This window comes from Suncus etruscus, chromosome 13, assembly GCF_024139225.1.
Source record: "Suncus etruscus isolate mSunEtr1 chromosome 13, mSunEtr1.pri.cur, whole genome shotgun sequence".
Lineage (NCBI taxonomy): Eukaryota > Metazoa > Chordata > Mammalia > Eulipotyphla > Soricidae > Suncus > Suncus etruscus.
In genome coordinates, this window is record NC_064860.1 from 21,198,043 (window position 1) to 21,213,066 (window position 15,024).

Here is a 15,024-nt window from a genome sequence, read left to right on the forward strand (position 1 = left end):
TGCAGAAACCTGAGTTCCATTGGTTGTAACCTGAGTTAATGCTCTAGTTAGTTTGGAGATGGAGAGATGGCAGGTATTTGAGAAAAGATATCCCTAGTTACTTGCTTGATTATTTAAACATTTCATCTTGAGCTATTTTTGCTGACCTCTCACTAGTATCATTATAAAATGTGGAGGATTGGATGAAATAATGTAGTTTTTTTAATGTGCAACTCTGATTGGGATTGATTATGGCTAACCTAAAAATTGCACACCCACTAATTTGAATAAATCTTGCTATTGCTATAGTCATTTGGGAAGAGGATTTCTTAAGGTAAAAAAGAGACAAATTTGGTTTTCATTATTGTTACTGTAAATTTTACTTAATGCCTGGTAGTTCTCATCTATTACTTTCGACTTATTCCTTAGTCTGTTTTAGAGTCAAACAAGCAATTGCTTTTGCTATAGTTGAACTGTTTGGTTTATGGAAATCATTGTGGATTGGTATTGATGTTGGTCGGGCCAATGAGAGACTATTATTTAAGTCAATTTCCTTATATATCTCCTTTTATCACTGTAGTTTGGGATGATAGATTGGTGAAGGTACCAATTTTAGTTATTACAATTTTCTTTAGTTAGACATTTTCCAAGGACCATTTCATCTTTGCCTTTTTCTAAATTATTCAGGCTATTATAAATGGCCTATATTGAACATTTTTCTATTATTTTCTGATGGAAATACTATGGATTGTACAGACACATGGGTTTTTTCAGTTGTTGGGATCTCCAAGAAGGTCTGAGAGGAATTCCTCTTCCCATATACCTTGGGTCCCTTTTTTACTTTATTTTCTTCCTCCATTGCTTTCTTTTTGCCCAAAATAATTTGAAAACAAATCACACATAGTCTTCCCCCCATCTCTCCCACTGGGTAAATATAAGTGTGTCTTTAGGTTTAAAAGATCTTTTCAGAGATATGGACTGAACAATAATTCCTCAGTATCTGGAAGTATTTAATTAGCTTTCCATTTACCTAATTTGACCTGTTTGGAATTGAGATTCAATTCAAGTACCAGATTCACACCCTGTTTAGTCCCTCAAGTTCTGTTCAGATATGTTTTCTTCACTCCTTTTATCTTTCAATATATAAGTGTAGAGTAAATTGTAGTGAAATAAAAAATGTTTGTCAAATTTAATTATTTTTGCAAAGAAACACTCATAAATGGAATGAGTTGGGCCTTCGGCCTAGTTTGGAAGATCCTATGCTTATACACGTTAACATATTTCTTATAACTACCGCCCTTTACATCTTTTGGTTTTTGGGCCACATCTGGTGATGCTCAGGGATTACTCCTGGCTCTGTGCTCAGAAATCGCTCCTGGCTTGGGGAACCATATGGGACACAGTGGGATAGAACCACGGTTCTTCCTAGGTCAGTTGCATGCAAGGCATGCAGTGCCCTACCGCTGAGCCACTGCTCTGGCCCCTACTTCCCCCTACTTTTTTTTTTTTAATTTTTATTTTGACCAAAGTGGATTACAAATCTTTCACAGTAATTTTTTAGGTACACAGTGACATTGATTTATTCATTATTTTCTTTTTATAACTTCTTACATTAAAAAGTAATTTTCATACAAGTAATCATCACAAGAAGCAGAAGAAAAACCAGATGTTTCTATGTAATGATAGTAACATACATTTTTTCAGCAAAATTAATCTTTGTTATAGGGATGTGGTCTTGTGCAATTAGCAGTAGCACTGACACAGTAAGATTCCTTATTTGGCATTGGATTCATTCTAGACATAGCCCGATACACATTTTTCAGTTTTGCCTTCTGAGTCATTGTGTTAGGTAATATTTCTGTGTGCTCATGACTCTGGACAACATTACTTTTCCCATTGAGGATGTTGAAATCCTTGCTGTTAACTTTCTACTGGAAATGGCAAGTGTGGAACACTTTATCTAGACAAAATCCAATCTGGTGGCTACTTTAAGTTTATGTAGAAAAAATCCTAAAGCTCTCTTTAAAGATTTATTTTATGACAGAGAAAATGGATCTTAAAAATACATGCCTCTTACTAGGGTAAAATGTAGTCTTGTTTCAAAATTAATTATGAAAAAAGTGTTAATATGTACAATTAGTGTCAAGTTTTGAAAAAATAATATATTAAGCTTCAGTTGAACTTTATCAGTGCTCTGTTGTTCTTGTTAGTGTCTCACTGGAAAAAGACTCTATTGGAGGGCTTCCAAGCAATGCTCTGGGGTCCCAGTGGCTTCAGTCGGGTTGTCTGGAGTCACTAAAGGGGCACTAAAGGGACGGTCACTGTGTTTCTGGGATTCCCTATTCTCCTTCCAAGATCAAAACAGATGTGGAAAACTGTGGTGATGGAGATATAATTTGCCACTAGTGCTCACAACTCTTTCACTCAAATCTCTATACTATCTCTCCAATCCTCAGACAGCAGGGCTGAAAAAATTCTAACTTTGCATTGGACAGCTTTGACAAAAATGATTTTAATGGAAATTTTCTTGAATAATTATTTCTCAGAGTGGTAGAAGTGATATGAGAAACATTGTTATAATTCTAAAATTATTGGGTTTTTTAGTCTTCTTCATGGATATATTTTCTTCTCCAATTTATTCTTTCTTTATAATTATTTTATTTATTTCTATTTTAATATTTTCTCCCAATTTTTTTTTTTTTGGTTTTTGGGCCACACCCTGTGACACTCAGGGGTTACTCCTAGCTATGTGCTCAGAAATTGCTCCTGGCTTGGGGGACCATATGGGATGCTGGGGGATCAAACCGCAGTCCATCTTAGGCTAGTGCATGCAAGGCAGATGCCTTACCACTTGCACCACTACTCTGGCCTCTCTCCCAGTTTTTTGAATCATATGAAATTGGTTTTAATTGGTTCTAACAAAATATTGTATTGCTGATACCTGCTCATATACAATCACTCTAGCTTATATGTTTTTAGTTCTTTAAAAAATATTGATGGTACTTTAAATTTGCTTTTTTCAGATGTTATCATTGATTGTAATAAAAAAAATTAGATTCCATTTCTAATATTTGCTCCAAGTTTATTTTAATTTATTTTAAAATGTCAGGATCAGTCCTGGGACTGTATATTTTTATTAATCACACGTCTTAACACAAAGAATGTGCTCCCAGATCTCATAAAATATATAATAAATCAGCAATTAGAGGTGGCAGTGAAGCTGGATTAGATAATGCAAAGATTGTTTGTCTTTATAGATAAAACTGCGCAGTTGATGAAGTGTGTGTGTCTTTTTTTTAAGTGTGTGTCTTGATATTGTAATTCTCTGAGGAGAATATGTTTTCCCTTACATATTATTGTACCTTCTACTATAATTCATCACTTGGTGGTATGTTGCTTTGTAAGATAAAACACATTTGAATTGGATACTTTTTTCCTCCAACAGTTCTTAGCTCAGTCCTATGTAGAATGACAAGAAAATACCCTCAACTATAAGGTTTGTCATGAGCTGTAAAGTAACCCTTGGTAAAAACATCAACATGCCATTTATTTTGTCTTTACAGATAAATTATTAGTCATCACTGTAGCAACAAAAGAAAGTGATGGATTCCATCGATTTCTGCAGTCTGCCAAATACTTTAACTACACTGTGAAGGTAAGATGTATTTTTTTATGTTTTTATGTTTTTAATCAATAGTAGTAGTTAATGTCTACATAACTGACATGCTTTTGATTCAATATATGAGTTATATCAGGTAGAAAAATCCTCTCATTATAAGTGAAGACAATGACCTAGGTTATCAAATTATAAATGATCAAACCTTGGACCCCAGCTCCATTTGACTGTTTTTGAAATTTGAATGTTCTGCTGTCTTTTCATTGTGAAGTTCTCAAAATCTGCATGACAGACCATCAGCATAATTAACAAAGGGTTAAAATAAAGTTCTTGGGCCCACCCTAGCCCTGCTGATTTGTGAACTATGGGGTAAGATCCAGCTGTCTGTGTGTATTTTCTTTATGTGGTTCTGGAAACACTGGAATTGGACATGCAGATGCTTGTGAAGCAAAAAAGCAGAGGAGCTTCCCAAGGGCTGTGCACAGTGTCAGCTCTTGGATGGAAGGTTGGTAGGGAGTGCCAGTTATCAGACAAGTCTAGAGGCATTGTGGGATGGAGGAATTCACCCAAAATCAAAAATTATGTGTCTAAGCTCCTGACTATTTTGGATTACCCCAGTGTTAGTTCAAATTCACATCACTTTAAATTGACTTTTATGCTCTTACTTTAAGGCTGGTGGTGAAAGGCTACCTATTTTTCCTAGTTTTGCCAGCTTGACTCAAAAATCAAGTACTAAGAGTTCTTTTTCCTAAATGTCTTTTATCCTCTTTCTTTATTTGAAGCTACTCATTTTCTCTTACTGTGATCTAGGCCATTTTTTGCCATGATCAATCCTGATTAGGTTTTTGAACATTACACAAGTTTAAGGTTTATCTGATAAAGAAGGTAAATTTCGGCCAGATTAAAGGACAATAGCTAATGCTCTTGCAGTGCACATAGCTGATCCCAGACGATCTCTAACACCACATATGGTCTTCCAAGTCCTGCAGGGAGAGGTGTGACCCCTGAGCACAAATACAGGAATAAGTTCTGATCACATCTGGACATGTGATCATCCATTCACCTCCCAAAAAACCTAAGAAGTTAATATTTGCCTGATATGCCTCAAGTCCTTTGATTTTGCTTAACAACTTTGTTTTTCCTAATGGCTGCATAATATTTTATGTAGATAGAATTAGACTTTACTGTGGCTTCAAGTTGTTATTGTTGGTGGTAGTGGTATGTGTGTGTGTTCATGTTTGTGTGTGTGTTCACTTTGGGGTACTGAGACTTGAAGCATTGAGTGGCTCATATGTGACACCCTCCACACTGCCAAAGACTTCTTTTGTTTGTTTTTTTTTGTTTTTTTTGGACCACACCCGTTTGACGCTCAGGGGTTACTCCTGGCTATGCGCTCAGAAATCGGCCCTGGCTTGGGGGGACCATATGGGACGCCGGGGGATTGAACCGCGGTCCGTCCTACGCTAGCGCTTGCAAGGCAGACACCTTACCTCTAGCGCCACCTTCCCGGTCCCGAAGACTTCTATTTTTTATGATACCACATTAGTTTGAGTTTTCCTCAAGTGCCATGTTGATTTCCTTCATAGGTCCTTGGTCAAGGAGAGGAGTGGAGAGGTGGTTCTGGAATCAACAGTATTGGAGGGGGCCAAAAAGTAAGATTACTGAAAGAAGCCATGGAGCAATATGCCAGTCAAGAAGATCTGGTTGTCCTGTTCACTGAATGGTGAGACAAATAATCTGTGGCTTTGTAAATCTGATAACATTATTTCTAAGATTTTTGAGGGTCTGTTGGTGGTGACTTAGTTTGGTCTGGATTCAATTCCTGATACTTTATTTGATTCTCTGAGCATTACCTGGTAGGCTTCAAACTCAAATGAAACCCAAATAAAACAGTATTTCTCAAGAGTTTGGATTCTTTTCAAACAAATGGAAAACTGAAACTTTTCTTTTGAAAAACCACAAGCATTTTTCAACATTTATTTTGAATTGTAGTTTGTGTTTGTATTATGTGGTGTTCATGATGAAGATAGGCTACAAAACTGACAGTCTCTTCTTGACTGGACTGTCCAAAGGTACAATGGATTTGATAATTTTTAATGAACAGAGTGCAGTAAGATCTTTTGAACTAGGTTCAAAATAATTATGTAGACAAATAACTTGGTAGCTGTAGATTCCCTTATATTAAAAAGTATTGCATTATGATTTTATAATTTACCATCCTCAAAGTGAACATAATTTTTGATTGTGTAATTTTCATACTCTGTGTACTTTTAGGTTTACTTTGAAAAAGAATTTAATTAAAAAATCTCATCATAAGGAAGACAAAAATGTTTATGCATATTTATTATATAGACAGAAATTTTCTTTAACATATATAAAAGGCACGTATAAAACATGCTTTTGTTAGTATGATCACATTCGACACACACTAAATATCCTGGTAGACTTGTTTTTTGTTGGGTGCTGTAAATAGACCAGCAAATTCCTAACCGAAAAATAAATACCTGTGGAAAGCTTTGGAGATCAAATAAATGTTTAATAAATGCTTTCATTGTTTATTTTTCTGACACAAGAAAAGTCTTTATTATAACAGTATAAAAAATAAAGATAGTGCAATTAATTTGAGTTTGAATTTTGAAAGTGCAGACATTAATATAAAATAATAATAAGTAATGTTACAATAGAAAACTAAAATTAAATAAAAAAGAGAGTTAAAAATACAAAATAAAGTTGTTATTTTAGTTGTAATTTAGGTATTTCTGTCTTGGATACTTGTTCAGGACAAGTAAACATTGAAAAGAAAAAAAATTTACTCTTTAAATATCTGCCACTAGCTTATGTGATTTACTCCTTTGTTTCTCTCTGGCTTCAGATCTTTCTCATGATAAGCTGTACGTGATGTACTTCCTGTACTAGAATTGCCTATGTGTGGGGAGTATACTAATTTATATATCATTAGTGAAAATAGCAAGGAATCAATAAATATTAGATATTAATAATTTACATTGTGTGAAGGGAAATAGACTTTGTAAGAGGGATAAATTCAATGGATACTTTGAACCAGTTTTTGCAGATAATTCTTCTTTAGCTATTTGGAGAAATAACATGACTAAGAAAGGTGAGAAAGCATCCAGATTTTCTAAATATCAAAGACTAAAATTGTTTAAAAATGGAATTTTGATTAGAAACATTGAAGAATGATGCTGATATATATGTATCAGCCAGTGTTTGCTTATTTTGGCATCTAGTTAAATATTGTTTTTCTAATAAAATGTTTCAGGCTGATTTTTTATTTTGCATTCATCATGCACTTCTTGGATATAAAACATGCTCTAAACATTAGCTTACACAATTGAAAAAGAGATTAATTGCCCTCTGGGAATTCTCCTTTTATACTCATTATGCCAGAAAAACTGAATAAGCATATCTTGGGGGTAAAATGTGTCTTCCTGAAAAACTTGAATATTAGCATAATCTCTTTAGAATCATTTACATTCATGTTTTATTGGATCATTTTCCTAATTGTGAAAATTTTAGCTGTCATAATTTTGTTGTTATTGTAAGAGGTATTATAATTTATGTGAGCTAATTCTGTAGTCTATTAGATTTTATTTATCTTGCTTAAAGCAAACATTTTCTATCTCTCAGAATTCTGAGTAATTGCCCTGTAGGCCTGCATCGAATAATTATACAGAAGGCAGAGTAAATGTTTTCTGGAAGCTAAACTTTCCAAATGCAGCAATGTAAACTTAACCAACTATCGTAAATTGATCTGACAAATTCCTCATCTTGGCAGTGATGGCAGTTTAATATGTAGACACAGAGTACTCAGTTACTTGAGATGGGCAGTTTGTACTTACATTCCTAGGAAGAAAGAAAATACAATATAGCAGTGATTTCAGTTTCTCTACAGATTCTTTTTTTTTCTGTGTATGTATAAATAATATAATCATATATAATAAATAGTATGATTATTATGATATATTTCCATAAATTTATATAATTTATACTATATAGATATTATATAATATATTACCTAAAATAACATTATATATATATGGATAAGTGGAACCATTAGCTGTCATTTAAATGAAACTGGATCTGAGAGATAATCCAGCAGATAGGGCACTTGCCTTGCATGTGACTGACCCAGGTTTGATCCCAGCATTCCACATGGCTCTCAGAGACCACAAGGAGTGATACCTTAGTATACAACTAGTAGTAAACCCTGAGTAGCAGCAGGTGTGATCCTAATTCCCATCCCCCAGAGAAACCCAAAATAGTCTGAGATTTAAGGAACTATGAAAGAACTTAGTGACTTTTGTTGTAGGGTCATACCCAACAATGCAAAGGGTTTACTCCTAATGTAAAAGAGAAAAAGAAATGTTCCTGTGTCATCATATATAGGATGAATTTGTCTAGGATGTATATTGTGATGTGTGCGTATATGCCTGTTTTCCAAATTATTTACTGCTCAAATTGTTTCCCTTTGAGTTATATTTGGCATGTTGTACTGACATAGTAACTGCTAAGAACTGAAAAATGGGTTTAGTTAGATCTTCAGTCTTCAATAAGTATAGTGAATATACTTGGTGTGATGAATATGTGTCAGGTGAGAATGTTCTAAAGTCACAAAGATCAAAATAATCATAATCATCTTAAAACTAGAGGGAACTTTCCATTTCACCAACCATTGAGCCACCATTGATTTTGAAATAGAGACTTACCCAGAGACAAGAAGAGATGCTCATTCTTGGAAACACCAAGAACTGGCAGTTCCTGGCCCTTGTTAGCCTTCACCTCCCCAACTGTCCCACCCCCACTTACCCTCTCTGTTGGGTGTCAGATACTGAGAGTGATTAGGAGAAAACCACATCTAAGTTTCATGGCATCTTCATAGATTCATACTTTTACCCATTTTATCATGTGTAAACTGTCATTAATGGATACACACACAATACACATCGTAGACAATTTCATCCTGTATATGATGATATAGGAACATTACTTTTTCTCTCTTCCGATAGGAGTAAACCCTTTGCGTCATTGGGTATGACCACACAACAAAAGTCACTAAGTTTTTTCATAATTCCTTAAATATTATTCATACTTTTACTCATTTTATCCTCTGAGAATTTTGTATTCTGGAAAGATAATGATTACCATATAGACAAAATTTGCCCCAATATATCTGACTTCTAAAATATAGCCACTTTATTTGAGCTCATTCTCAGACCTTTTCTCTATTCTTTCAATAACTTTGATCATTTTAATTAGACTTTGTTTTTAAATTGTAGTTATTAATATTGAGTGGTCATAACTTTGGGCTTCATTTTGTGTCAGTAACAATGAAAAAAAATGGTGGAGCTGGGGAGAAGCAAATCAATAAGATTAGTTTGTATTTCTTCCTTTGCTTCCCTTGACTTTTGCTACTTACTGAGATTTGGGATAATTCAGACATTTCCTTAGTGCATATTTCTCTGTGTTGACTAACCTCAGAATAAAAAGCTAGGAGAATATTATTCAATGAAGTAAAGGTTTAATTCAAAGGAGTATATTTAATATATTTAATATTCAAATGAATTAAAGTAGATAAGATAGAAGATTCTCATCACACACTCTGGATTTCTAGATAGCCCAATACATGAAGAGCAGAGAGGAAAAGGTTCTGGTAGTAGGACTGGACATGGTATTAACGAAAGGAAACAATTTTATTTGTTTATGCTGATCAACTAAAGCTTTTGTCCTGGGCATGCCTTTCAAATGAGCCTTGAGAACATAAATATACAGCAACAGAGGAGCAAGCAGGTTTCATCAGCATTCAGTTTGTCCTTAGAATAGTCAGTAGGATGAAACTTTGCTCCTCACATTCTCTCCTGAGGGCTGGGCTTGGTAAACTGATGTGACCCACTACCAGTTTGGGTGAAGAGACTTCTGGGAAGACAGTTCGTCTCATTTGTTTACCAATGACCTGGGGCTCTTCTGCACCACAAGCTAGGCAGAGTTGAGTCATTGGCCACTATGGAGAGCAGATAGCATTTTCTGCAGATTTGCTGACTCTGTCTCTTAGTCATTGTCTGGGACCTGGCGTGGACTTGGTTTTCCAGAGTTTGCTGCAACAGACCTCGCTAGGTCAGGTAGAAGTAGGCTATAGGAGTTTCTCCTGGCTGGAAGCTAGGGGTGGAGGGGAAGATTAAAGTGATCCAGTTGATGGAATCTGAAGTATCTGGTCAAAATTTGACAGATCACAGAAAGGGAAGAGTCAAGGTGGAAAGATTGGCAGTGTGAGTACTCCAGAAACAAGTGCAGGAAGCAGACACTTGAAACAGTGTCGCTGACGTGCCACAGATGGCACTCATACCATTGATGGAGAACTCCATGAACCACAAAGGGGACCAATTATGGCTGCCTCCGGAACCATAAACATTAAGCACAGTTCACCTCCAATATTCTTTAGTTGTGTATTTATCTAGAGAGAAAGGAGAAAGACAAGAGACAAAGGGAAGAAAAAAAGAGAGAGAGGAGAGAGAGAGATGCGCCATGATTTTTAGTTATTTCTAGTTTAAAGTGCCCCAACACCAATCCCAGCACTGTGTCCCAATCTGCTGCCTGGACACCAGGAATCCTTCCCAGACACTGATTCCTCCCAGAACTACTTTAATTTTATTTATTTATTAATTTATTTATTATTTATTTATTTTTAATTTTAATTTTATGGCTCGAATGTGTTTTTTAGTTTGACTATTTGAGCTTTTGTGGCCAGAGCAATTTTAAGTAGAACGTCTTTCTGGACTTTTGAGAAAGTTTAAGTTCAATGAACTTTTGTGCAGTTCTTAAACACAGGCACACATAGTACAACTAGAATAAAATGTGAACATTCTGACTACTGTACTGTGTCTATTCAATGTCAGATTCTTATATGCATTAGATGAAGATGGTTTCTCTCTTTATTTGTTGACTTTAGATGATTGCTCTTTGTTATATAAGTGTAATGCGTGCTAATAAAATACTAGTGATAAAATCTTGGCACCACTTTTTCAAGCTATGATTTCTGATAATAGCTAGTAGTGTAGATTGACTCTCCTTCATAGAGTAGCAGAGACAGAAAACACTCTCTAAATGAGTTTTTGGAGCTATAAGGATAGTTGAGCACACCACCCAGGTTTACTCTTTGATACAGCATATGGTTCTCTAAACAACACCAGAAGTGAAACTTTTTTAATTAAATAATTCCTTTATTTAAACACCATGATTACAAACATAATTGTAGTTGGTTTTCAGTCATAACAAGAACACCTCCCTTCACCCGTGCAACTTTCCCATCACCAATGCCCCCATCTCTTCCCTCTCCCATCCCCATTCTGAGACAGGCTTTCTACATCCTTCACTCACTGACACTGTTATCCTATTTCTCAGCATAGTTATTTCTCTAACTGCACTCACCACTCTTTGTGGTAAGCTTCATATCTTCAGCCAGTCTTTTGGGCCCTCATCTCAGGAAATTATTTCAATGTCTTTAATTTTTTTTAAAACCCATAGATGAGTGAGACTATTCTGTGTGTGTCTCTCTCTCTCTCCCTCTGACTAATTTTACTCAGCATAATAGAGTCCATGTCCATCCATGTATAGGAAAATTTCATGACTTCATCTCTCCTGACAGCTGCATAATATTCCATTGTGTATATGTGCTCTGGACTGGGTGCTGAAATAGGTAAAGTGATAGGCATTCTCCACTCCCCTTTATGGCAGACATTTTTCTTCTCTCTGTCTCACTCTTCCTTTTTTCTCTCCATTTAAACACTGTGGTTTACACTATGGTTACTGAAGGAGTATCATGTCTATCACTTTACCTATTTCAGCACCCAGTTCTTGTCTAGAGTAGTTATTACCAACTGTTATTAGTATAGTGGTCCCTTCTCTGCCCTAGCTGCATCCTCTCACACTTTGTGGCAAGCTCCCTACAATGGACCAGTCCTCTATACCCTCATAACTCTTGTCATTGGGTATTGACGCCACAATATTTTTTATGTCCATGATGAGTGAAATCATTCTATGTCTCTCCCTCTCCCTCTGACTTATTCACTCATAATTCTCTCTATCTGTTTATGTATAAGAAAATTTTATGATCCATTTTCCTAATATTTGCATAGTATTTCATTGTGTAGATGTACCACAATTTCTTTATGACTCATCTGTTAACAGACACATGAGTTGTTTTCACATGTTGGCTGTTGTGAATAGTGCTGAAATGACCATATACTTGCAAAAATCTTTTCTGCATTGTGTTTTTGGTACCCTAGGGTATATGGGTATATTTCCAGAAGTTGTATTACTGGTTAACATGGGACCTCAATTTCTAGTTTTCTGAGGGTTGTACATATTGTTTTCCAAAAAGCCTGGACTGTTGCATTTCCACCAGCAGTGAACTAGAGTCTCTGTAACTGCACTGATTATTCTTATTGTTTTTGATGCCAGTCTCTGTGATGTGAGATAATATTTAATTGTTTTGACTTACATCTTCCTGTTGATTAATGATGTTGAATATTTTTCAAAAGGCCATCTGTGTTTCTTCTTTGAGGAAATGTCTGTTCATCTCTTTTCCCTATTTTTGATGGGTTTATATTTTTTCTTCTTGTTAAGCTCAACTTGTACTTTATGTATCTTATGTATATTAACCCTTTAACAGATAGGGATGGAGTGAATGATTTCTATTATTCTGTGGCAGTTTTTGTATCCTGGTCCTTATTTCCTTGGTGTGCAGAACTTCTAGATTTAATATAATCCCATTTGTTTATTTTTCTTATACTTGCTTGGTCAGTGGTGTTTCATCCTTGAAGGTACCTTTAGCTTTAATGTCATATAGAGTCCTGCCTATGTTTGTGTTTATGTATCTCCTGGTTTGAGGTCTGACATCAAGGTCTTTAATCCATTTTGATTTGAACTTTTGTGCATAGTGTAAGAAAGTTTAGTTTCTTGCATGTAACAGCTGGCAGTCTTGAGGAAAACACTTCATTATAAAAGATATAATTCTATTAAAAGACAATTAGAATTCTAAAGGAATCATATAGAGGAAGACACTAATAATGACAAAAAGAGATACATGACAAATATCTATAAACGTTATTTTACAGAATTGTGCTAGGTTCTTAGTTCTGAGCTTTCCCTGTATGCTGGGTTTTGGTTTGTATGCCTAAAGAGTATTGTTAATATTTCTCTTCTCTCCTTAAACAGCTTTGATGTAATATTTTCTGGTGGTCCAGAAGAGGTTCTAAAAAAATTTCAAAAGTCAAACCACAAAGTGGTCTTTTCAGCAGATGGAATTCTGTGGCCAGACAAGAGACTAGCAGACAAATACCCCGTGGTACACATTGGAAAGCGTTACTTAAATTCAGGAGGTGAGTAAGGCAGAAAAAATGTTCAAATACACATGTGCAAAGCATGTAAGAGATCGGAGTTAAATCCCTAGCACTGCCAGGAGCAACCCCTGAGTACAGAAATGAGAGTAACCTCTGGGACCATTGGGCGTGGGGAAGGCACCCCCTGACAAAAACAGGAAGAAAATATTGAAGTTATAGTATAAATTTTGATGAAACAATCTATTCCCTCACATAGGGTACCGTGTACAGGAGATTTAACTAAACAATATTCTTTTTTTTGTTTGTTTGTTTTTGAGCCACCCCCATTAAGCTCAGGGGTTACTCTTGGCTATTCGCTCAGAAATCCTTTGTGGTTTGGGGGACCATATGGGATGCTGGGGATCGAATCCAAATCCATCCTGTATCAGCCATGTGCAAGGCAAATGCCCTACCACTGAGGTATTGTGCTGGCCCCTAAACATTATTTTTATTACTATGAACAAATGAAATCAGTTTAAATTCTACAGTGCTTTTTCATAACAAGAAAATATTTTTTTGTATCTCATTCTCACAGTGATCCTTATAATTCTAGGAAATGATCCTGGCTTTATTTTGTGAGTGAGAAAAGCCTATATTCTCAAATTTAGATACTTTTATCTAAAGATATTTATATAAAGGAAAACAATATGGACTTACATGTTCTGAACATGGTTTTATTAAGAAATTTCTAAGTAAGATAATGTGTAATTTATTTTGTTTTGAAAAAACTGTCATTCTTCATTTACATTTAAAATGTAGATTTTTTTTTAAAAAAATTAATCACTCTAACCTTTTGGTTACCAGTTTTTTCATAATAAAGTTGAATATTTTCTCAGGTACAGAGCTATTCATGATTAAGTCATGCAATGTAAAACACCCTTCACCGGTTGTACATTGGTGAAGGTATATTGGTGACCAGGTATTTCCTGTATCCAATATCCCCATTTCCCTTCCACTTTCTGGGTTAGACCCCCTCTCTCTTTCACTCTCTCTCTTTTTCTCTCTCTCTCTCTTTCTCTTTCTCTCTCTACCTACCTTCCTACCCTCTTCCTCCCATTTTGACAGTGTGGTTTAAATGCAGTATTGTTATTGAGGGGTATTATGTCTATCATTTTACGTCCATTAGGCACCCAGTTCTTGTCCACAGTAATTATTTCCAACTATCATTATCGTAGTAGTCTTTTATTTGCCCTATCGGCATGAACTACACCCCCTTGTATTTGAGGCAAGCTTTCTACCATGAACTAGTCCTCCTGATCCTCAACTCTATTTTCCCTGGATATTATTACCATAACATACATTTATTTATACATAAATGTGTGTAATCGTTCTATGTCTATCACTTTCTTCTGACTCATTTTGTTGAGCATAATAGTCTTCATATTCATCCATGTATAAGCAGATTTCAAGACTATATTTTTTTCTAAAAGCTGCATAGTATTCTATTCTATTGTGTAGATGTACCACAGTTTCTTTATATACTCATCTGTTCTTGGGCACTTGGATTGTTTTAGATTCTGGCTAGGAATGCAGAGAGTTTTTGTACATTGTGATTTTGGGCTCCTTGGTGTATTAGTGTATTCCTAGGAGTGGTATTGCTGGGACATATGGAAGCTCAATTTCTAAGGATTTTTTTTTTTTTTTTTGGTTTTTGGGTCACACCCGGCAGTGCTCAGGAGTTGCTCCTGGCTCTATGCTCAGAAATCTCTCCTGGCAGGCTCAGGAGACCATATCGGATGCCAGGATTTGAACCACCATCCTTCTGCATGCAAGGCAAACTCCCTTGCCTCCATGCTATCTCTCCGGCCCAATTTCTAGTTTTTTGAAGAATGTCCATATTGTTTTCCAAAAAAGCTGGACAGTTGACGTCCCCAACAGTGAATGAGAGTTCCTTTCTCCCCACATCCACAACAACTCTGGTTGTTCTTTTTTTTTTTTATGATGTATGTCCCCCCACCATAAAACAGTTTTTTACTTAATTTTATCTGTATTAAATTTATTTATACACGAATGATTTAACTTGAACTAGTTATG

The 15,024-nt window shown here is 35.5% G+C and overlaps 1 protein-coding gene across 2 annotated transcripts in view; it reads left to right on the plus strand.

The window, feature by feature from the left end:
• The window catches only part of PLOD2 (procollagen-lysine,2-oxoglutarate 5-dioxygenase 2), an 83,259-nt gene that overhangs the window by 35,065 nt on the left and 33,170 nt on the right, over positions 1 to 15,024 (plus strand). For both annotated transcript variants that reach the window (XM_049785861.1, XM_049785862.1), the window contains exons 2-4: positions 3,543 to 3,634; positions 5,182 to 5,318; positions 12,827 to 12,990. In XM_049785861.1, coding sequence (XP_049641818.1) covers positions 3,543 to 3,634; positions 5,182 to 5,318; positions 12,827 to 12,990 — 393 coding nt within the window. The remainder of the gene's footprint in view (positions 1 to 3,542; positions 3,635 to 5,181; positions 5,319 to 12,826; positions 12,991 to 15,024) is intronic.